Below are 25,321 nucleotides of genomic sequence, written 5' to 3'. Positions count from 1 at the left end.
AAAAAATAAATTCCCCATTGTCTATATTTTTTTTTAAAAAATAAACTAATAGAAGGCATGTAAACTACAGCACTACAATTGTACTGAATCAAATATATGTCCTTGCTTATTCAGTACTAATAAGTACTAAAACAGGACTTTTATACATAATTCTTTGTTAGCAATGATAGTTGTTTCAGATTTTAATAAGCAGCATAAAAGGTTGTAATGTGTAAGACTTTGGGCAACTAGTCATTGTGAAACCTGTGATGGTCCAGGCTGTGGGCATTAATTGATAAGAGGCTGAATGGATGATAAATATGGATGAAAAATAATCATTCCCACTTTTTACCCTGTATTTAACTCATAAACCAGCTGACAGTAGCAGTATTCTTACTTTAGTTTATCGGTAATCAGCCTGTCATTGATGGACGGACTTCTGTTAGCAGACAGTAGCTAACTTGTTAGCTAACCGACGAGCCAGAGCAGCGCATGATAGAGGGACGTTATAAAACACAGCGCGCAGCATCAGACTCTCAGTCCAGCATCAGACTCTCAGTCCAGCATCAGACTCTCAGTCCAGCATCAAACTCTCAGTCCAGCATCAGACTACAGTCCTCTGTCTCTCTGCCTGCAGCTCTGCTGTCTGTCCGGTTTGGCCCCAAAACTTCCGGGTTGTTTAATGATCTTAACGGTAAGACCTCTCACTCCTTCGGATCATTCAAGCTATTCACACTATACACAAACATGCAGTGACGCACGCTATCAGGACAGAGTGAGACCTCTCTCCTTCACTCCCTGTCGTTCCGTTTGGAGACCCAGAGGTGAGCTGTCCCCCGCGCCCCCTCCTCTTCTCACACAGCTTCTGTACGGCAGCTTCTCAGCAAGCAGGGGCGCCTGCAGCTGCAGGGGGCGCTAATTTGCCAATTCTCCAGACAGTGAAAGATAAAATACGTAGACAACCGCCGTGCAGATTATTTTTTTTCGAACTGCTCGTGCCGCCCCCTGTGTGATGCCGCCCCGGGCGACTGCCCGGTCTGCTCGTGCCCAAAACCGTCACTGACCATTGGATATAATACATATTTACAGTCATGTTGCTGCATAACCAACTTTCTCATTTCACAAATACTTCCTATTCTGCTGATGAAGTGGAACTCCCTCTGGGTCTTTGGTGACTGCTGGTTGAGAAACTCCATCTGACTGGCTAAGCAATTCAATGATGACATCAAATGGTTTCTCCAAAAACTAGAAGAAAGACTTAAATGCCGTTTTTGCTTGAAATTCTCACCTAAATTTCTTTGTCAATAAAAAAAAACATGTAGACCTATCAGACTATTTAGACTATTTTATCCATTTATGTTTCAGACACTGCTGTTCTAGTATCAAAACCTACGACTCAGAACCTTGCTGACAGTGTTGAATGTGGGCTTGTGTTGTGTTGTTAAGTGACTTGACAAATATCTTGAATTTCCTCTATGATCTGTGCAATTCTTTAGAGATGCTTTTCCATCCTGATGTGCAACATCTTTTCCTGAGATCCTTCAGAAATCTCCTTGGTTAATTCCATGGAACAGTCCCACAAACACATGCTGTGAAGATCAGACATTGGTAGATCTGTTTTGCGTACAGTGATTCTGACCTGCTTCTGATACCACAAACTTTCAAGTACCACTACAATATTTATGGAGGTCTTCAGGTGTCTTGTCTACCTTTCCTCGTGTGCTTTCTCCTCCCACTGATTACCTAATGTGTTTCACCTCTGTCACCTATGATTGACTTCCCCTCCTAAATGTGTGTGTCTCCCCTCACTCCTCGTCAAATTGTCTTGTGCATTTTTCTGAGCGTCCCAGTCCTAGTTCCAGCTCTAGTTTTCGAGTGTTTGACCATGCTTGATTCCCTGGATTGTTAGCCTTAGCCTAAATGCTTTTGGTACTTTTGCCAGTGTGACTTAACTACCTGGTTTTTGATTCTGGTAGGACTGTCTCCCTGTCTACCCAATGTTTTTGTATTAAACTTTGTTTTATCCTTTTTGAACTGAATCTTGTCTTGCATCTGAGTCCACATTTTCTGGTAAACCCTGACATCTTCTGAGGATATATGTGGTCATTTTAGCATTCCTGTAAAACAATGTTCTCTTTTGCACTGCAGGTGGAACATTTCGGATCTAAGGGAACTATCCAAGGTCCCCACTGTCTCAATCAGAGGGTGAGTGGAATTTGACCAACATCATCCTTTGATGATGTTGAGTCCACTGAGGACCAGTTTCTTCCTGTCCCCCTTTCTGTGATTCCAACACTACAGCAGACCACAGCATAAATACCACCTGATGCACCCACATTGTCAACCACAGTTCTTATGTGACATCAGTTCCCTCAGCAGATGGAGGGGACTTGTGCTTGTTTTGTCTGGACACTTGTGTTGTCTGACCAGTCCGGTTTATATTATGGAAGCCCCAAGAAAATTGCTAACATTGAAATCAAAAAGTGCATTAATCAAATCAATAACCCTGTGACAGACACAAATAATGAACCAAAGCTTCCATATCTACTAGAAATCAGTTTTGCAGGAGAGATGATTTAGACAAAACGGCTGTTCTATCTTGTCTGATAGCACCTAAAGCACCTTCACACTTTGAACTTGTAGGTTGTAGGAGCAGTGAAGTGTCAAGTGCTGCTCTAAAATTGAACTTCAGCATCACACGTATGTGTAGCTCTTATTAGCATGTTTAAGGTGTTGTTTTAAAGTGACATGACTTCATTTTACAATTTCACGCCAGCACAGCAATAGCTGGATTAAAAATGACACAAGGTGAGAAAGTCAGTGTCCTCTAGAGAGGGAAGAATACATTGCTCAAAGGAAGATGTCCTGATACCCTACGATAAGTCACTTTAACAACTGTAACTAGTCAACATTTCCCCAGTCTAGACAAAGACTGTCATCAACAAAGTGAATTTCTTCCTGATTGGTTTGTTGAAAAATACAATGAAGGTGTCATTATGTATGAATAAATGTATGTCTAACTCTTGATATATGGCTCCATTGTATATTTTGTATGACAGAATCAGTCACTAGGTCCTTCAACTCTCCTCCCTGTAGTGGACAGACAACACATAGACAATTTCTGTGTTCTGTAAATAAGGTCTATACTGTTTATTTTTACTGTTAAAGGTATATGTTAGTATGCTGAGTGCATTGCTGCTGAAATTTCCCAGCTTGGGATGAATAACGTATTTCTATTCTATTCTATCTAGACTAGAGTATGGAGCCTAGCCTCCAAGGCTAATAAGCTACACTTTGTACACCTCTTACTCTCACTAAAGGAGGACTAAAGGAGGAGAAGAGTAACTAAACATTTCACACACCTTGCAAAAGGCAGGAGAGGAAGAGGCAGAGCGAGCAGAAAAAGCCATTGTAACGCTAAGCTAAGCAGAGCTGAGCAACAGCGATAGAGCTCAGATCAGCAAAGGCTAGAACCTAGAGGATCACGCAGTTAAAAAACTTTTACTAAAGTGCTTGTGTACTTCTTTGTTAAAACCTTCCACAGTAAAAGACAACACAAAGTATGTCGATTAAAGTAAATCCACAACACCAAGCAGGACAAAGCAGAAACAGGAAGTAATGCAATTATACATTACTGCTCCTACATGTATTACAGTGCCTCCTGCCTACAATTCAAAAAGGGTCTGTCCAAATATATTTCAATTACAAATAGGTATTGCAGGCATTTTGTCTCAGACTCTACAGCAATCTGTTAGTAGCTAGCATAGCATTTTAACACAGTGTAACTAGGTATTAATAAGCTTTGCTTTCCTTTTTAGTGGCAAATGATAACCTGTTCTCACCACAGTATAATACAGGGCAGGATAATATGTATGTGAAGTGACGCTCTCTCCTGTAGTCACCTTTACAGTGTTAATTGAGCAGGCCATCATGTTGTACTCTGATAGGACCATGAAATTACAACCTCGTCCTCCAAGGTGACTTGGGGGTGCTCATACGTGACTTAGGACCCAAAACTGGGAGAAACGTGAGATCACCAGCAGAGCACACAATGAACCTTTATAGCACAACAGGGAAAATGTGTGTAACTGAGAGTATAACTACAATGCTTTATATTTACACATTTAGACATTCATATCAAGTACAGAGCAAGCTAGAGTACATGTGGGTTTTTTACATGCCCTACTTGTTTGCTCTTTCATCATAATTACTTTTAAACAGGCATATTAATCAATCAATGTACTCTTCTCTCCTCTCATCAGGCTGCCCCAAATTCATGATCCAGTATTTTACATCACTGTGTAGTTTTGTGTCTCTTTCTCCATCTCTCTCTCTCTCTCTTTCTCTCTGTATCTTTCTGCAGGTCTCTCTCTCTCCGTCCCGATCAACAAGATCAACATGCTGAACGGCATCCGGCCCTCTGACAAACCCAGTGTCTACTGTCAACGCCTGCCTATGTCATTTTTCATGTAGTATTAGTATAATTAACTTGAACAACATATCAGCTAAAATACAAATACATAGTTTTCAGGATTACAATTAAAACAACCTGTCATGTTTGTTCTCTGTAATGTATGATGTTTGCTGCATGTTTGTTCCTCTCTCTCTTTCATCCTCTCTGTCCTGTCTCTCCTCTTCTTCTCCTCCTCTACTCGGCTGACTGTCAGCAGGAAGGTTCCCCTCCTGTTCAAGGTATCTTCCTGTTAAAAGGGAGTTTTTCTTGCCACTGTTGCTCTTAAGGGGGTTCAGGCTCTGGGTCTTTGTGAAGAGCTTTGAGACAATTCTAATTGTAAAATGCGCTATATTAAATAAAATTGAATTGAATTAAAGGTAGGGTAGAAGATGAACACTCAGTGAGTAACAGTCAGAATTTGAAAATACACTCCCACCTCCTTGTCTCTGAGCCCACCCTGCAGCCACACCTCCTAATCACAGGGACGCGCAGTATGTGTTCACTGAAGACGACTGTGGTCGAGCACCGCGACCTGCATCAGCCGGATCTCATTCACAGGTAAAAAACATGTAACATCATCATAACAAATAAAAAAAACAAATGTGGCAGTTATTGCAAGCTAGATCTGCCAAGCGAAAATGTTAGTGTATGAAAACAGTGCGTAATACTATTTTTATAATAATGAGTGTTTATGTTGTTTACAGAGCAGTCTGCTCCCTACAGATATTCAGCTACCTCACATCACCAGACACCTGCCTGCTCTACTTTAGTCTGAACACCAATGATATGCAAGACCTGTTCAAGGACAGTAAAACTCTGTTTATTGACAATATATAAATTCAGAATTCAAATCCTGAGCCTGGAGCAGACCCATCAGCTGCTGGAGCTCCGTCTGAACCTAGTGTGACATCTGACCTCCTCACCATGGTCCTCCTGCAGCAGGTGCAGCCAGCTGTTGCTTTTAAGGGAGCTGCAGGCTCAGATGATGCCGTGGACAACGTGGTGACTGGTGCATCCTCATGCTGACACACACAGGCTTGTATAGCAGGGAGGCCTGTTGTTCTTCAGGTTCTAACATGTTTGGTGCTTCTGTTCGTTTTTTGTTGATCATACATGAGAATAAATATCTGTTCACTGAAAAACTGTTGTCTATTACAGAAAATATTCAATCTTTGTTAGTTAAAGCTGCACAAATAATGAAAACCAGATATGTTGGCAACAGTTTACTGTATTTGGATTTAAATAAAATACATTACACATATACAATAGACCAAAATCAGTGATCATTATTATCATGTGCTGTCCTCAGGCAGGTGAAGACTGGTCTGGTGCAGCGTCTGGTCATAAGATCACAGAGCTGTGGAGAGAATATCACAATTACACAATGTACAGTAATTACAGCAAGACATAAAGAGTGCAGCAGTAAACTGAACAATGATAACAACAGCAGGCCTATGACAGAAGATGCTGCTCTGCTCTCCCTCAGCAGAGCTGAGGACGCAGCTGCAACAACACAGAGACAACTTAGCATGATTAGCAGCCCTGACGTGACCATGATAATGACCATCGACAAGAACAAAGTCTTTGTATCCAAATCAAGTATGTCTGATCATCAGAGAGAAGCTCAGAAAAGCCAGTAAATGGAATAAAACCTGCTTTGAAACGAAGAGATCTGCCGATCAGAGCCTGTTAGCATGATGTTAGCATCAGTTTAGCAAACGTAGCCTGGTGAAAGCTGCCTACCTGTACGGAAGAACCGTGCCCACCACAGCAGCACTCTGTAGCTGCTTCTGCTCTCTCAGTCGTAGCCAGCGCTGCAAAGTCATGTCGATAACCACTCTTGTCTCACATCTTTCTGCATCAAGCCGTTTTCTGGTGGTGGCGTTTCCAAAAACAGTGTTTCTTTTCCCACTCGCTGGTAGCGTCTCTGCCATCCGCCATCATGCGCCGATCTGGTGTTTAACTTGGCGTTCACGCGCATCGAGTTCACGTACCTCTCTGGTGCGCGCAGAGCAGGAAGAGAGTGACAATCAGCCAATACAACACGCAGGGGTGCCTCGGAGGATTGGCTGATGTTTTTAGCGTTTTATAGCTTCCACAGATGATTCATATTGTTCGTTTTAAAGCGAAACTGCCGAACTAATTGGTTGCTATCGGATTGTAAAGAGAAGTTACACTAATTTAAAAAAGTGCATCAGAATGTCAAAATCTCCTACCCTACCTTTGACAATGACTTAATGCACTTAGACACTATGTCATTGTATGAATTTTGAAGAATTCAAATTCAAGTTCAAATTTAGTTTCTGACATCAAAAAAATACACATGGCAGAAACACACAGATGTTTCTTCTTTTTTCTTTTTTTGCCATTTAGTATTTTAAAGTTTGCATTAGTGCACACTTCAGAATATATAATAATAAAGTTGTAAATGACAACAAGGGCCCTTACCAGTATAGATATCAGAGTATGTTATCATTAAAGTTTGTTGTCTTAAGCTCCTGTACAGATGTCCACCTAGTGCCCCCCCCCCACCCCAAAACAAAAAAACAAAAAAAAAACAAAAAAGAACTCTGTGCACCAGCCACTTTACCCCGTGAACTTTCTTGCACCTTAGACAGCTCATACCAGTCTCATACAAGTCCTTAATTACATTACATTTCCCTGGACTGTTTACATCTATATCTTGCACTATTAATATTTTTGCACTCACACTGCGTTGTGCCTTCATTTTTGTGTGTGCCTCATCGTAGGTACGTTTTTTTTACACTTTACAGTTATATGTTTATTCTTAAGTTGTTAGTTATATGTTATATGTTGTGGAGTTGAGAGTAACGCAATTTCAATTCTGTGTATGTCCAGCACATATAGCAGATCTGACGATAAAGTCTTTGACTTGCACAATTCTTGACTTGACCTTTTCTAATGCAACCATATGTCACACATGAGCCCCTTTCAAACATGCAGTGCAGTCTGGACATTCTCCAGGCTTTTGACCAGCATAACTGCATATATGAACACAAATGTCCAACTCAAATGCAGCTGGGACCCGCAGGTTGGAATAGGCTTCGGGATCGAGTCAAGAGCAGTCAGAGAGCCTTTGGGAGCGTGCAGAAGTGGGATTGAAAATACTTGTGCAGGTCTCTACCTTGAGCAGCCTGCTGTGAGCCACAAAGAGCCATCTGTTATGAGCTGCATGTGTTAACGGGTCACACCAATTAAAGTACACCATCTTTATCAAACCACACTGAGCAAAAGCACCAAAATATTTGATAAGAAGTTAATGCCTTTTCTACACTCTTCTAGTGCGTCTATCTGCGCCCACACTCTTAGTGATAAAAAGAGGTTATCTCTGCATTATTGAGAGAGAGGTTATCTACAGTGCTACAAAGTGAAATAACTCATTTACATCACACTCCCTCGTCAGGTAGATGAGTGAGTTAATTAGCTTTATGTTGAAGCAAAGATTGCATTTGCTGCATGTCATGAGATAAACTTCACCTGGGGGCTAACAACATCGTGTTAAGACCCAAAATATATTAGATTTTAATTAAGATGGACTGACAGGGCTTCACCTAGACAGGTGTAATGTTTGGGTGAAGTACACTGGTTAGATGTATGCTGGTGAGTAATAGCCATGCTTGATTATCACTTCCAGAGAGTCCCAGTGCAAAAAACACTCTCTTCTGTCTCTTCTGAACTTCTCTACTTTCAATAAAAAAGGGGTTACTGCAGAGTAAATGCTTCAGTGCAGCGGACCAACCCGACAGCTACCTTCAGAGGTACAGTGTTGTAAAGCACGGTCTAAGCTGTTCATCCACTGTGTCCACAGAGCTCTTCTAAATGCTGCTTCTCTGGACCACAGACTTCATGCAAAAATGATTTACATAGATACAGTGTATCTGCTGGACTCAAGCCATGACACAAGTTTAAAATATGCAAAAACCTGTAGAAGAATTGTTCTGCCAACTCTTAACATCAGCCCCCTTTTTCTCCCACTCTCTGTGCAGATATATAACTGTAGATTCTGTTGTTAGACAGCAAGTTGCTATTAGTATGTGAGTAAAGTGTGAATGGATTTGTAAGCAAGATTGTCTGTCTGACAAAACACACACCTCTCTGCTGTTCTGGTTCAGACTTTTTGGCTACTGTTTGGTGCAGATTGATGCAATTTGAGTAGACTTTATCGGAGCAGAGTGAGGGGGCTTCTGGGATGTCTAGTGGGACCTCACAAATCGAATGGTGTGGAAGCAATCAACTGCACCTGGCACAGCATAGATTAAGATTAAGATTAAGATTAATGTGACAGCCACAAAAGTGTCACATTTTTGTTTGTTTTTGGAATAGGTATATACTTGAGAAACATAAAATGTGTGTTTTGTAAGGGTTTTCTTTTAAAATGGGTATGTAATAACCACTCCAGAACAGCAGGGGGCAGCGTCGAGTGCTGGGTTTCTCTGCACTACAGGTGGATTTTCCTCATTACTGCAGAGAACGCACTGTAAACTGACACGCTGTTGCCCTGCCTCATCATTTCTTTCCTGAATTTCAGGTTAGTGATGTGTAAAATGACACAAAATAAGGATAAAACGATGTGAAAATGTGTTTAAGATTTGAGTGAGTTATGTTGGCCAAATAGCTCTCTAGAAATATGGGTTTAATTAGTTGTTGTGCTCCGTGACTAGCAGGTTGAGCCTGAGATACTTTGTTAGCTTGGCACACACATATCCCTCCACGTGCAGAGACTCACACGCGAGTGCGTACAGACACGGTGGAATGTGCAAGTAAGCTCCGTATAAGTTTACTCCCACTTGGTTATGAGTTGTGTTGCCAAATGAGTTATGAATAAAATGTTTAGGATTGAATATGAATCAATCAATCTTCAATATGAATGAAGATAGAGTTAAGTAAAGAATTGTTAACCTTCGTTTGATCGGTCTTTGCAGTATGGTGATTACAGTGAATGAGTTATGCTCATTGAAAGACAGTTTATACTGTTAATAGAAGTTTGTAAAAACATTTTGAATAGCTTAATATTACAATAGTCCATATATTTTGAGTATAAAGAGTAAGAAAAGACATTTTTGGAAATGTATTTATTTTGAGATGGACTGAAATTTATTGATGTTGATTTATGATTGATTCATGTTGAAAGGACATTCAATATTGCACATACATTGGACATAATGAGTCTGAACAATAAGAGTTGTTATAAGTATTTTCTGAAGGAAATGTCAAAATAAATTACTGCAGAGAACCACTGTGAACTGACACGCTGTTGCCCTGCCTCATTTCTTTCCTGAATTTCAGGAGTTTATCTGGCAGCCCGGTGCCGTTGCTACGGTACCTGTTACATTAACAAAACCTTTATTAGTCCCACAATGGGACTAATAAAGGCTAATAGCTAATAGATGCTAATAAATAATTAATAATAAATAGCTAATAAATGGCTTATAGCCAGAAATGAATAGCCAGAAAGCATCACAAACACACCCATAGAGACTCCAGGGTACTACGTGTTGTGATATGGAATATCAGAATAGAATAGAATACTAACTCTTATTCTTTAATCTTTATCATATGCTGCTATAGGCCTACACTGCTGGGGGACACAAACATGATCCACCAAGCAGATGCCCCAACTCCTCAACAACACCACCAACTCTATTCCCCCACCTCCTCTCCTCTTTTTCCATGTATTACTAGTACTAAAACTGTTGTTTTCCATGTAGTACGAGTATAATTAACTTAAAAAATATATAAGCTAAAATACATATAAATACAATTAGCACTAACAACCTGCCATGTTTGTCTTCTGTAATGTATGATGTTTATTGCATGTATCTCTCTCTCTCTCTTTCATCCTCTCTGTCCTGTCTACCTCTTCTTCTCCTCCTTCACCTGGCGACTATCAGCAGGAAGGTTTTCCCTTGTGAGTCGGGACCTGCTCAAGGTTTCTGCAACCAGTGTCTACCAAAATATCTTCGAAGCATTACAGTCAGTATTTCCATTATAATGACTGTGACATAATGCTAATACAGTGGGGGTGTATGAGGACAGATACTGCTAAAACTGCAAGAGAAGAAGAAAGCTGCAGACACTGCAGCTGAGGCACATTTCTCTGCAACATTTCTCTACATGGCACACAAATGATACCTCTATTTTACCATCTGCATACTGAAACTACCTACTAAATCTACAGGCCTATTTTTTTTTTTAAAAAAGGCCAAAACTTACTAAAAAGGACAAAAAAGACAAGAATGGAACATCAAGCATCTATGTATCTTAAGAGGTGCTATATTAGTGTTGCTACATTTCAGCCATATTTTTAGATGCCAGGTCTTTAGTAGGGACGGGTGGTATTCACACTAAAACATGTGATCATTGGAGACATGTAAACCTCCTTAAGGTGTGCACATACTCCATGTCTTTCACTGTCTGTTCACTCTCCGTGGGACATGTCAGAGTCGCCTTCTGTCCTCACTGCTCTTGATAGCCTGGTAATCTAAAACAAGATTCTTCAGTATCCAGCAATGCAGAGTAGAACATGATGACCAAGTCAAATATGTGTGAGATCCATTGCGTCTTGTTTTAGGATATATCTCTAGATTCAAATCCTCATCTACTCTGCTCTGAAAGCAAAAAGTCTGGCATACACTACTCACTTACTCAATTCAAGTACTGCACTGAGCTCACCTTAGCAAAACCAAGTCACAATTGTTAAAATTGAAATCTATTCACAATATGGCTGTAAGGTTTATATGCATTTTTAATAAAATAAAATGAAAAAGATTTGACTTACAGTTCTATAAGCTGCAGCTGTTCAAAGCTCTGCCATGACAGTGTTGTCAACATGCGGTTCTTGGAAAGGTTTCTGTGGGAGAGAATGACAACATGGTGTAAGATTTGATAAATGAGAAAACATCACTCTATTTTATCTCTTTTTTAATCCCTTTTCACCTTAAAGACCAGACTCAAAACCTTTCTGTTTAGTAAAGCATACAGGTAGCCTCAAACAAAGTGTGTAGGGCTGATAGGTATAGATACAGTCACTTCTTGACATACAACCACAGGTAGAATAGAATAATAACTCTTAGTCTTTAAACTCTAAGTCTATAATCTTTATTATAGCTAAGCTGCTATAGGCCTACGCTGCTGGGGGACCACCATCACCACCACCATCTCTATTCCTACACCTCCTCTCCTCTTCTTCTCCTGTCCCCTCATCACGCTGACCTATGATGAATTATTTCATGGTACTAACCATGTGTCCAGTCTTCTTCATAGTTTTCTCTCTCTCTCTCTCTCTGTGTATCTTTCTGCAGGTCTCTCTCCCTCCAGATCAACATGCTGAATGGCATCCAGCCCTCTGACAAACCCAGTGTCTACTGTCAACATCTGCCTATGTCGTTCATCTATGTAGTGCAAGTATAATTAACTTGAACAACATATCAGCTAAAATACATATAAATACAATGTATAGATTCTCAGCATTTCTATTATAACAACCTGTCATGTTTGTTCTTTGTCATGTATGAGGTTTATTGTATGTATGTTCCCCTCTCTTTTTCATCCTCTCTGTCCTGTCTACCTCCTCTTTTCCTCCTCTAAAATTGCATTTAATTGAATTGAATTTATAAACACAATGGCAACAAATTTATAGAAAAATGAGCAATAGATAGAATTACAAAAACAACACTGAGCCACAAGAAAGAAGTAGAACACATATTCACATAATTATACACAGCAAGTCTGACACACACACAAGTACACAAAAGCTGCTACAAAAGCAGTGTTTGAACTGTGAACAATCTCTCATTTCCCACATAAGCCCTCTGGGTCACAGTACCACACAATATAAGTGCAGGTGTATGTCTCCATGGCAACAGAAACCCAAGCAAGTGTTCCTGTGGATGGAAAGCTGAGACTACCTCTAGAATCCAATCACCTTATCATTCTATTATGACCTGTTAAGGGTTGTCACTGTGTGTATTTCTGTTCCATAAGTGGCACAAAAGTGTTATTAGTTAGCTGATACACTTTATCTTCCACACTTACTGTATCTCGGTAATTTGATTAAATCACCCAGACTCCACTTTCTCTGATTATAAAATAAATATGCGGCCTGACTTCCTTGTCTGTCACAGTGGAGTGATGGTTGACTAATGTTGTATTCTCTGGAAGAACTTGGATTTGGTACTTGTGTACAATTCATGTATTCACTGCAACCACTTTAGACATCACACAATGCCATAAGACTCTGTCAATTGTCATTTGGCAAGGTAGGGCACACCTGGACATCACAGACTAACTCACACTCACATCTGTAGACTTTGGGAGGAAGCAGAAGTCTCTAGAGAAAATCCATGTTGCAGTTTATTTTGACTCTATCTCTCTCTCTCTGTGGTTGTAACAGTTCCACACATGTACTACGTATATTTAATCCAACTCCAAATGTGGATACATCCCCCAGTAAAACCACAGCAAATAAAAACCGCCGTTTGTGGGAGTATTAAATATTGTGGAATACAATAGAATAGAATGCTGTTTATTGTCACTATACACAAGTACAATGAGATTAAAGCGTCATCCAGTTTCAGTGCAAAAAACAAGCAATATAAAAGTTATTAAAAAGAGATATAAAAAAGATATTAAGAAAAAAAAATGCTACCAACCAAGGTTACAGTGCACAGTCCTGAGAATATAAATATGGTGTGTATGCAGAATTTCAAGTATGGAAGAAAGAAAAATATTGTGTTGTGAATTATAAATATATTGCACATGTTGTGTATTGTCCATCTGGATATGTAGTATTGCACATTAAAATCAGTGTGTGTAAGAGTTCAGGGTGGTTACAGCTTTTGGATCTGTTAGTCTTTGTCTTGATGCACCATAGCGCCTCCCAGAGGGTAGCAAGGCAAACAGATCAGAGCCAGGGTGGTAACTGTCCTTGATAATATTTTTGGAATATCATTACACCTGTCAGTGCAAGTGAGTTTTCACTTCAGGCATCTTAAATTGTGATGGCTAGATAGGATCACAGCATCTCCAAAGCCGGAACTTTAGAGGGTGTTTTCTGTCTGCAGTGGTCAGTATCAGAAATGATCCAAGCCCATGTGGTTCTGCAGCTCAAATTGCTAGTGACATACCAGTTTTTGGTTATTCTGATAGAAAGATGCCACAACACTAAGGGCAGCAAAGTTGTGCATGTATGCAGCCGCAAATCACTCTGTGTTCTCTGGGTTCCCAGGGCTTATCAGTATTTATGTTGTGGGTTATCAGTATTATGGTTTATAATTAAGGTGAAGATTAAGAAAACCTTTTTGTCCATTTGACCATTTGTCTCACAATGGGGAAATTGCAACAGCACAGATACAGCAAAAAATAAGATAAGATAAAAAAAGATAAAATCCTATATACATTATAAAAAAAAAACTACCAATAAAAAAATGTAGTAATGCTGGGTCCCCGTGTTTTTATGGCATATTTTTGTAGTTGCAGACTTTTAGTGTGTGTTAGTTTGATTACCTGGATTACTACTTTATATACATAAATATGTCATGATATTAGAATATTTATTGATTCTACTTTGGAGGTCAGATTGCATCCTTTGGCTGTCTGTGTTGGTGCTTTGGACTCAGTGTCTTGTGTTCTGCTTTTGAACTGAGCCTCACACATGAACATCAAAATAGGTCGACTGTCACTGACTCCAAAGGCAACATATGTTCTTGATTGGTTGACCTGCCAGAACAATAAATCTGGCCTAGAGCTGATGTCTACGGCTACACAAAAAAGCAGATAACTATGTCGATGATAGTTACAGCTGAGCAGGCGAACACAGTTTTGGAGACTTCCTTTCTTATATTTCAGGATGTAGCTATACTTGGTAGATATCTGTAGGTGTTAGAATTTGTATTATTGACACTTTTTATCTTGTTATTAATGTGTTGTTATGTGCTTGTTTGTTATTAATGCCATTATTTGTCCATTGGTCAACTGCTATGCAAAAAATATATAGTTTTTAATTTTAAAATATTTTTTTTCTAAATAAATAAATAGAGCAAAAGAGAGCATGTATTATTATATACTGTATATCAATCATGCTATTGGAAGCACTACATTTGCAAAGACACTTCCATCATAGAAGACCCTCACCCCCTTTTCAGGGCATGTTCTCAGTCCTGCCAATTGGAAAAAGATACAGGTGTCTCACAGCCCTTTGTTAATGTCTTTGATGCTTTACAAGTAGCTTTTTCCAATTACAACATAGCAATTACATTATAGCATAATCCTAAAACAAATACATAGGCCTCTTCATCTCTACCACTGATTGTGATTATCTTTTAATTTGGCTCCTATATTACTTTTGCAGAATCTTACGAATATCTGGGAACTTGGTAGACCTCTATGAGGTCAGAGGTGTGTCTGTAAAACTATTATGCCATCATCTTTTCTCTCTGTAGTGGACTATGGAGATGCACTAATTTATCATGTCATGCTGCCTTATCAGCACTTCATCAGTACTCCCATACTATCTCTAGTAATTATGGACCTCATTCCAGTCCATATTTAGCTCTTGACATCTGCCTAGTACACACTGTATAGCCAACACCGTCTTAAAGCACTATGCACCTTTCGGTTGACAGAAGAAACAATTTGTCCTTAAAATGAAAAGCTGTTCCTCTTGAGAATTTTAATTCCTTCTTACATAATGTTTTTCACAACCCCTGCAATTGTGTTAAATAATTTCTTGTCTGCTGTGTACTGTGTTGGTCTATTTTTAATCTCAATGGAACTGCCTGATTAAATAAAGACAAAATAAAATGTTAAAAAAATATATCTTTGTAGCTGAGCAGGTTGTGTGCAGAGATTTTGTCTGAACACTGAGGATGAAACTATGAAAGCAGTGACACAGGAATAACCAAAGTGTACTATAAAGCTCAGTACAAGGGCAGAGTGAGGTAGTCAGGTGATGATTCTTTGTGGATTTGTTACTCGGAGCACCTACTTTCGCATAATACTAGCACACTGCTAGCTGCTTTAATTCAGGCTCTAAAGCAAAAACACCTACTCAGGGATCAATTTCATAGTAACATTCAAATGAATGGTTGATGCAAGTTGTAATAGAGTGGCAATACATTATTTATACTCACATGTAATGACACTACACAAGCACTGAATCAAAGCATTGACAATGTGAGTAGTTTCCTAGCAACACACAAAAAATCCTCACACACACATTAACAAACACACACAAATGTAGATATACACAGAGAGAAACAAACACCATCTGCCCACTTCCTGCTGTTCAGGAAGTCTCAGCAGCACTAGGATGGTCACCCCCATGTAGAGCTGGCTGTAGCCATAACTGACCACTGTGTTCTCCTTAGAGACAGTTGCTATGCACACAGAGCAGAAAAAAAACTTTGTTTAGTGCTGCGCTGTTTCCATGCCTCATCAGACATTTTTAACATGTCACTCTCTCACTACCATTCCTGTACCCAAAAATGCAGCAGCAAAAAGCATAAATGACTATTATACAGTGGCATCCTGATGCACAATTGCCATGGACCCCTATAAGTATAGCTACAAGAAGAACCGGTCTGTGTCAGACACAGTGTCATCTGTCATCCACTCTGTTATCGTCCACCTGAACAGCAGGGTATCTTGTGTCAGGCTGCTCTCCTTGGACTTCAGCTCCTTCGGTACGATCATCCTGCAGATTTTAGTTAACTAACTGCTGCTTGGACTAACACTGTCTATGTGCAGCTAGGTCCTGGACCTTTTCACACACCAACCACAGAGTGTCAAAACCCATGGCATCTCATCCTCCCACATCTTCCTTCACACCGGCCTCCACTGACTGCTGTGTTCTGAGCCCCCTGCTCTACATGCTAGTCAATATAAAATATGACTGCATAGCTAAATATTGGGGCATATAATGTGAACGCTGCAGATAACATCTCTGTGATGGGACTGATATCCCACAATTAGGAGTCATTGTAGGAGATAGAGGGCCTTGTGCATATAATATCAAGAGTACACAATGATGAGTAATCTTCATCACTGGTAACACAAAGCAGTTGGTTGTGGACGTAAGAGGAAAAACCAAAAACTAGACTGACCACATTCCTTTGAGACTCTACTTGTACAAGGCCTAGGACACATTTTACAGTGTAAAGCCATTAACTCTGTCTGTGTCTCTCCACCACCTGTGCACCATGAGCTCTGCGCTGGGTACTAAAGTGTCACAAAGATGGATGTTTTCACTTATAATTTGTTTTATTATTATTTTGGTTAAAAAAAATGAAAGGGCTTTGTTTTATCATTTTGGATGATCAGCAGCTATAGATAGATACTCAGCAACATTATAACAAATCATAATGAAATACTATTAGTATTTTTATTTAATAATAATAATAATATTTTTGCCCTTATTATATGTAATAAGAGATAAGATAAGAGATTTCTCATTTTATCATGTTTATGTTATAGTGGGTTTACTTACATGTAACGTAGTTGGGGGTTCTTGGAGAAAACACGGGCCTGGATTGTATGCAGGTTACTCCTTGTGATAGTTCTAAAACACACATACACACACAACAAAACTTTAAAATCACTTGCAGCTGTACCATTTTAAAGTATAGGCAGCTCACCTCTGCCATAAAGGGGAGAATTCCACCAAATGTTCGAACTTTCATTACCAATATCACACTAACACAAAGGTATGTCTTGTACTCACAGCCTCTGTAAGCCCGTGTACAGCTCCATATCAACATCCCTCAGTGTCTGCAGACCTGTCCAGTTTTCAATGTGTCTGCAGGGAAGGACAAACATCTCGTTATTTTCACTGATACGGTTTGTTTCAATGTGTGATGTATGAATTGTAATGTGAAAAATGCCTGTCACACAACAACAAAACGACACATACATGATGCACGGTCAGTGCCACTTATATACTACTGATACCATAGGTAGCACTTCCACTGAAACCGGAAGAGAGTGTCCGTAGGAAAAGTCATTTTTTGTTTTTAATTAGCTTTACAGATTGGGTTAGATTATTTTGATGTTTAGTTTTTATTTGTTTCATGTTTCAATGTTGGTCTTTATATTGATGTGGGGTTGTTTAAGAAAGAAGGTTTAAGAAATGTAGAATGTAGAATGAAATTGTGAATGTAAACATCCTCATGCCAGTCTCAATAAATATGTCCAACAAATAAATACATAATTAAATACATACAATAATTATTTTTATGTAATTTTGTTCACAGTTTTTGGTTTAGTTTAGTATAGCTCCTCACTAAAACTGTGACTTTACAAGTCTAAACACAAAATGACCTTATTAAATAAAAACTTCCAGGCTGTTCCACACTAAGAATCCTCTTGCTGTTCCCTTCTTCGTTGTAGGCTAATTTAAGAGGTCTCTTACAGTGTTTAGAGAGAATGTTTAGGCTAATTTAAGAGGTCTCTTACAGTGTTTAGAGAGAATGTTTGTGCATACGGCCTCAGGCCTTAGTTCAGGGAGGTTTTTGGCTGTGAAATTTTGCAGCATGACCTTGGGGGAGCTCAGCAGTAGAAACAGGATAGTGGCCCATTTTTGATCTAGCAGTGGATGGTAAGAAACATCTGTTTACCCCCTCTATCCTGGCACCAGCAGGTGTGTATCTGTGTGTCTGTACTCTTATCTGTGTGTTGACAACACAGTTATGTATGCAATGATCAGTGAAAGGTGCTGTCTGTCCATCTGTCTTTTTGGAATTGATTTACTTGTTTATGTGCCAGCATTATAACACGATTTATACCATAAGCAGACACAGACACCAAAACATAGGAATGCATGCACTAATGGTGAATCTGTGGATGCTCTCATTCATCCAGGTCATAGTCATTTCCAAGAGTTTAAATCGAGGCAACTGGACTCAAGGATTGTTTTTTGAACACCTTTCGCCACTCCCCCAAGTAGCAGAACTGAAGTCTTCAAAAAACGACTACACCTCAAACCCCAGTATATACCAGCAGTACAGCTGCAGCCGGTGACCACCAAAACTGTACAGAGGTGGACACTGGAAGCTCTGGTGACTCTGCAGGGATGTTTTGAGGTGACTGACTGGGATGTGTTCTGTGACGCTCACGGTGAGGATGTAGACACACTCACAGACTGTATCACAGAATAACTTGCCCGGAACAACTTGAGGGAGGTATGGAGTGGCATGAGAACCATCACCGGCCACAATAGGATCTCTGACCAGCTGATGGATGGAGATCTGCAGGAGGCCAACTAGCTGAACCTGTTTTTCAACAGGTTTGACAGTCCACTCCCTGACCACCCTCCCCCTCACCCCTCCCATGATGCACCATTGACACCTGTCCATAACAATGTACCTCCTCCCCCTCCCCCTAACCACACTAACCAGTTCCACCTTCCCATCACTAACATCACTAACATCACCCTGCCCCCCTTACCCCACCTTCCATTAACAACCCCCCAGCCTCCTTGCCCCCCTCCCCCATCAGATCTCTTTCTCTCTGCTCTTCTGTGTCCACAGTTACCATCACCACAGAAGATGTGAGGAGGGAGTTCAGTCGTCTACGACTGGGAAAAGCTGCAGGACCGGATGGACTCAGCCCCAGAGTACTCAAGGACTGCGCCACACAGCTGTGTGGGGTCTTCCAGCACATCTTCTCCCTGAGTCTGAGCCTGATGACCGTCCCTGCCCTGTGGAAGACAACATGCCTTGCTCCTGTGCCCAAGACCAAACATCCAAGCACACACAGCGACTACAGGCCAGTTACTCTGACTTCACATGTGATGAAGTCTCTGGAGAGGCTGGTCCTGAAACACCTGTGTGCTGTTGTTGAACCATCGCTGGACCACCTGCAGTTTGCTTACCAGCCCCGTATTGGAGTGGAGGACGCCATCATCTACCTGCTGCACAGAGCCCACACCTACTTGGAGGAGGCAGGTAACACTGTTAGAATCATGTTCTTTGATTTTTCCAGTGTGTTTAACACCGTGCAGCCTGCCCTTTTGAAGAGGAAGCTCCTGGACATGCAGGTAGAGACCCCACTGGTCACCTGGATCACTAACTATCTCACAGGTCAACCACAATTTGTGAAGCTGAGGAACACCGTCTCGGAAACGATAGTGAGCAGCACAGGGGCACCCCAGGGCACGGTACTGTCTCCATTCCTGTTCACACTCTATACATCGGACTTCAGACACTGCTCACAGTCCTGCCACCTGCAGAAGTTCTCGGATGACTCTGCCATTGTGGGCTGTACCAGCAGAGGTTGGGAGGTGGAGTACATGAGTGTGGTGGACAGCTTCGTGGAGTGGTGCGGACAAAACCACCTGCAGCCGAATGTCACAAAGACAAAAGAGCTAGTGGTGGACTTCAGAAAGCACCAGACACTCCCAGACCCGGTCATTATCAAAGGTACCAACGTGGACATTGTGGACAGCTACAAATACCTGGGTGTCCACATTGACCGCAAACTGGACTGGTCCACAAATGCAGAGGCAATATACAAGAAGGGACAGAGTCGCCTGTATCTCCTAAGGAGACTCAGGTCCTTTAACGTCTGCCAGACCATGCTGCAGATGTTTTACTTGGTGGGCTCCAGCATCATCTTCTACGCTGTAGTGTGCTGGGGCAGCAGGATGAAGACAGCTGACACCAACAGACTCAACAAGCTCATTAGGAAGGCTGGCTCGGTGCTGGGAGTGGAGCTGGAGTCTGTGGTGGAGGTGACGGAGAGGAGGATACTGAGGAAACTCCTCAGTATTTGTAACAACACGTCTCACCCCCTGCATGACACACTGCTGTCCTACAGAAGCACATTCAGCGGTAGACTGAGACTACCAAGGAGCAGCACAGAACGCCACAGGAGGTCCTTCCTGCCAGTGGCCATCAGACTGTATAACTCCTCCCCTTTCTGTAGGGAGAATAGCTAGATAATCATGTCAGGCATCACTGTCATTCCCTCCACTGGTCTATATTTATGTTTACTTAGCACCTTACATCTCCATATTTGTATCCATGTATCATATATTGTGCTCATACTGCGTACTGTACTCTGATTTGGATTATAGTGACACTTATACTCTTATACTCTGTACTTAACTGCATTTAATGTAATGTAATACCTCTGGCACAAGAATTTCCTTCGGGATTAATCAAGTTTTATCTTATCTTATCTTATCTCTTACCACGTGGCACCTTCTGAATCCACATATAAACTCCGTAACAATCCCACTTCAGCCAAAGAGATGGAGCAGGAGTTAAGCTTAGCAGGAAAGCATTGAGGGAAGCAGAGAGCTTGTGGTGTTTTCTCAAGCTGTCAGATTCTCAATTATGCAAAATTTTGAGTCCTAAAATGAATGACTTACAAAACAAAATTCATCCTCATACATTTGTCATGAAAAGTGAACTCATCAATAAAGGCCAAAACTGTTGGACTTCATTGAATAACACAAAGAAAGGATCAATCAGGATCAGCAGCAAGATATAATGCTTTTTATCACAAGTTCATTCCATTGGTCCATAAAGCAGTACCAGTCAGATGGGTGAAATGACTAATAGCTGGCCATATTTCTCCCCTTCTGTCTTTAGTTAAAAAGGCCTCCTGTCTCATTCTGTGTAGCTGTTAGAGTGTTTGGAACTGTGATCACACTATCATCACTGAGGTACAATTCTGGGACAGATAAATCAGTGATTTAATCTAATTTAAGGAGTCGCTTACCACATGCTGGCTTACTGTCACTGTTATAGTGTATGTCTTTCACACCTCCCCCACCATCATCTGTAGCCCGGTATCACTTCCATCCTCAGCTCCTTCCCCTCTTATCACATCTCCTCCTGCCAAATTGTACTTTTCTTAGATTATTTGGATTTTTAAGCCCACATAATATCCCAGAATGTAAAATCAGCTTGACAGGCCAGAGCACAAGAGGTTTCCAGCCTGAAAAGACAGAATTTGCTACTAACCAAAGAAATGACACACTTTATTAGTGGGGGAGAAGAAGCCTGCCAAACACCTGACCTACCACCTTTAAACACTGTCGTGGAAAATAGAAGCCATGGCAAATGGCCGCTGATGTTAAAAACACACTATAATATATAATGTGCTGTGTGTGTGTTTTGATTAAAACACAGTTATTGCTCAATATTAATTATTTAATATTGAGTATTTACAGTTTTTTCTTGCTTTCTTTGCTTAAACACTAACAATGATTCTTATAGCACAATTTCTGGAAGCTTAAGGCTGCTTCAGACTGTCGCAGCCTGGAACCAAACATACTGCAAACAAAGATGGTGAAAGAGCCAGACAGGGAGACAGAGGAGATGCACAGAATGAGATACAGACAGGGACAGAGAGACTGGAAAGGAGAGAGGAATACAGCAAATGAGACACAGAGAGAGAAAAAGACAAAAAGTGGGAGAAAAAGAAAACTGGACAGAGACACAGAGTCGAAAGAGAGACAGAAAAAGGGACGGTCAGTGGCAGACAGTGGTTTGTGTGACCAGCTTATCAACACAACAGGGGCTCTGGCCGAACAAATTGCCTTCTCTGTTCTCTGTGATTAGACTGCACCTTATCACCCGCCCACCCACACCACACATGCACACACAGACACACACAAACATACACATGCACACATGAAATTCCATCATACTTTATCATGTAAATAATTTATGCTTGAAATAAAAGTGTAAACATGATTTGGAAAAAAAAACCTAAGAAACTTCAAGGTCAAAAGATCAGCATCACTTGGATTATTTTAATGTCGCATGAAAGGGTAAACACTCACCCCTCCACTTAAATGCAGAATAAAGTTTTCATGTGTGTGGCAGACACCGCCTTTAGCCAATGACTCATGAGCTGCCAAACTCAATGTCACTCAATTTGGCTCTGACTGTCAGTTACTGATCAAAAGTTTTCCTTTCCAGGGCAGTCTCACTCTGACTGCCTCATATACAGATACATGGTCAGGATGTGTATATACGAAGCTGAAAGAAGCACTCTGTCCACAATTTTCAGTGTGAACTGTAGTTCAGTGAAAGTGCTATAGGGGCAGGAACAGATGCCACGGGACTGTGACTGTCTTTAGCAAAAGGGGAGGAAGCAGTATACATTGTATCAATGGAAAGAAATGAATAAAATAGTGTCATTCTGTTACCCAATCAGGCAATGACAAATCAATAAATAAATGTTTTCATGGTAAGAACAAATCTATCTGCAATCAATTACAGTTTTTTCTGAATGCTCACAGTTTTTTCTGATTGCTTGAGCACATTTCTGTAACTATTGGCTACAAAACTTTACACACAAATAAAAAAACCTTACACCAAATCAGCAAAACATTGTAGATCTCTTGCAAAAGCTAATACATCTTGCTTAACTCTTCAAACCTGTGTAAAAATGGTATTTTGGTATCAAACAGTTAACACAAACCATCATATTACTAAGCACACAATGTGCCAACTACACACTGATGGTATTAACTGAAAACACATCTGGCTTTTGCTTTCTCTGTGCACAAGGTATGTCCATTTGAGGTCAAACTTTTGTCATAAATAGTTCTATAAACACAAGGATTCCAATTTCAAGTATGAATGTTTATTCACGCACATCAAAACAATCACAAGAAAACATACAATTTCACTGAAAGAGAGAGAGAGAAGATCAGTCTTGTCTCTCTGGGTCCGGCCACAGAATTTCATCAACATCACATGCAATGTCTTCTAGTCCAAGGCACCGGGGAACATGTGCTGTATCCAGGCCTGACATGATGCCTGGTCCATATCCTCGCATGCCTCCTTCCAGATGCTGGATGTCTAGTAATTCTGTGGAGTAACAGTTTCAGTTTTACATGTACAGTATTGTTGTTTTTCTCATTAGAGTATGGTACACCTACAAAACTTAGTGTGAGGGAACTGTACTAACCCATTCTCATCAATATGTCCTCATGATGCTTGCTACAGTGTAGCGGCTCAGGCTGAACCCGTCCAGCTTCCCTCAGGGTCATTCCATGGTTGATCACATGATCCACTATTGTAGCTCCGATGACATCACTAATTCTATTTCTTCTTACCCTTCCTCCTTCCTCTTCACCTCCTCGTCCTCTTCCTCTAAATTCACCTCCTCCTCTTCCTCATGTTCCTCCTCTAATTCTCACTCTTCTCAGTCTCCTTCTCCCTCCATTGTTCTCCACACTGAAGCTTACCTGTGGCTTATTCACAGAGCTCATGCTGATTGCAAAGTGAACTAATGATGTAAAACAGTTCTCACATGTGACAGTGTAGCCAGACAGTTGGCAAAATAGTGTAAATACTAGCCATAAATGTGTGTAGTTTTACTAGGAGTGTGTTGATCATTTGGAAGTTGTGTGTAAAGCAGTGAGTTGTGTTTACAGTTCAGCAAACAGAGTGCTGTCAAGTGGATTATATTTATACAATTGCAAATTGTGTGTTACAAAAGTGCAAATTGAGTGTAAAGCAGTTTTTTTGCTTTTAGTTTTGCAAACTCAGTGAGTGATTTTGCTATAACTATTAATAGTTTTAGAAATTGTGCTATAAGAATCATTGTTAGTGTTTAAGCAATCAGAAAAAACTGTAAGCCTAAAGCACTTTGATTGACTGCATGTACCTTGTGAACTGAAAACACATGTTTTTGTGTGACAGAATTACTTCATTTTGAGTCTGATTTCCAGTGTTTTGGTAAGGTTAGTGTGTTAGTGAAAGATGTACTGTATTTTGAAAAGAAGAGTTAGTGTTTATTTAACAAAATGTGTTTTTGAGAATGAAATTAACCCTTTGGACGATTGTGTTTTGTAGGTATGTGTCTGTGTTAAGAGTTTAGAAAAAGTATCTGAAGAATGGCTAAGCGCTTGTTAGCGATTGAAAAAAACTGTAATAAAAGTTGGATGTAAAGACAAGCAACCAGGCATGGATAATATAGATGAGAAATTAATCCACCTAGCAGCAGATTATATAGCTGAACCAATTTGTCACATTTTGAACAACAGTTTGAACACTTCTATATTTCCACAGGCCTGGAAAGAGGCTAAGATTATACCTTTGCCCAAAGATAAAAGAAAGTCATTTTGTGGTCCTAACAGTCGCCATATTAGCTTGTTACCAGCTTTAAGCAAGATTTAGATTTTCAATGTTTGACCAAAATCCAATCTTACTTTTATAATATAAAAATAATAGAACATTTAATTTCCAGCATGCCTACAGAAAGGAATACTCCACATGTTATCACTGCGTTAACACAAATGACTGATGATATGATGATGACAATTTGCTTTTAAAAAAACTTAAGCTGTATGGCTTTAAACCATCAGCACTTACATTGATGAGAAGTTACTTGTCCGATAGGTCACAGAGCGTGTCAGTAGACTGTGGAATTCCACAAGGAAGCTGCCTAGGTCCACTCTTGTATGCGATCTTCACAAATAATCTACCATTAGGACTAAAACATGCAAAATTAACAATGTAAGCAGACGATACAACTATTTATGCATCTGCAAAATCAACATCTGAAATAATTCCAAATTTAAACAATGATTTAAAAATTGTAGGTCAATGGGTTTTAGATAACAAATTAGTGCTGAATCTTTCAAAAACAAAATCTTTAGTGCTTGGTTCAACCAAGGCTCTTAAAAATGACTCAAAGTTAAATCTGTTTATTAATAACACACTTATTGAGCAGGTAAACGAGGTCAAACTTTTTGGTGTCTATCTGGACAATAAACTATCTTGGTCAAGACACACTGAAGCAGTTGTAAAGAAAATGGGCAGAGTTTTGTCTATACTGAGAAGAAGCAGGACATTTTTGCCAGCTGATATGACTAAGCTAGTCATACAAAATTAAATAATTTCTCAT

General features: G+C 40.2%; 1 protein-coding gene across 2 annotated transcripts in view; it reads right to left on the bottom strand.

Annotated features, from left to right (window-relative positions):
* LOC114452210 (NT-3 growth factor receptor-like) overlaps nt 1–25,321 on the bottom strand; it is an 86,404-nt gene that overhangs the window by 50,549 nt on the left and 10,534 nt on the right. For both annotated transcript variants that reach the window (XM_028431398.1, XM_028431399.1), the window contains exons 2-4: nt 17,172–17,246; nt 16,938–17,009; nt 11,232–11,303 (exon numbers count right to left, since the gene is read on the bottom strand). In XM_028431398.1, coding sequence (XP_028287199.1) covers nt 11,232–11,303; nt 16,938–17,009; nt 17,172–17,246 — 219 coding nt within the window. The remainder of the gene's footprint in view (nt 1–11,231; nt 11,304–16,937; nt 17,010–17,171; nt 17,247–25,321) is intronic.

This window comes from Parambassis ranga, chromosome 19 (genome assembly GCF_900634625.1).
Source record: "Parambassis ranga chromosome 19, fParRan2.1, whole genome shotgun sequence".
NCBI classification, from domain to species: Eukaryota; Metazoa; Chordata; class Actinopteri; family Ambassidae; genus Parambassis; species Parambassis ranga.
Note: the sequence above shows the minus strand (reverse complement) of the source record. Positions and strands in the feature narration are given on the sequence as shown.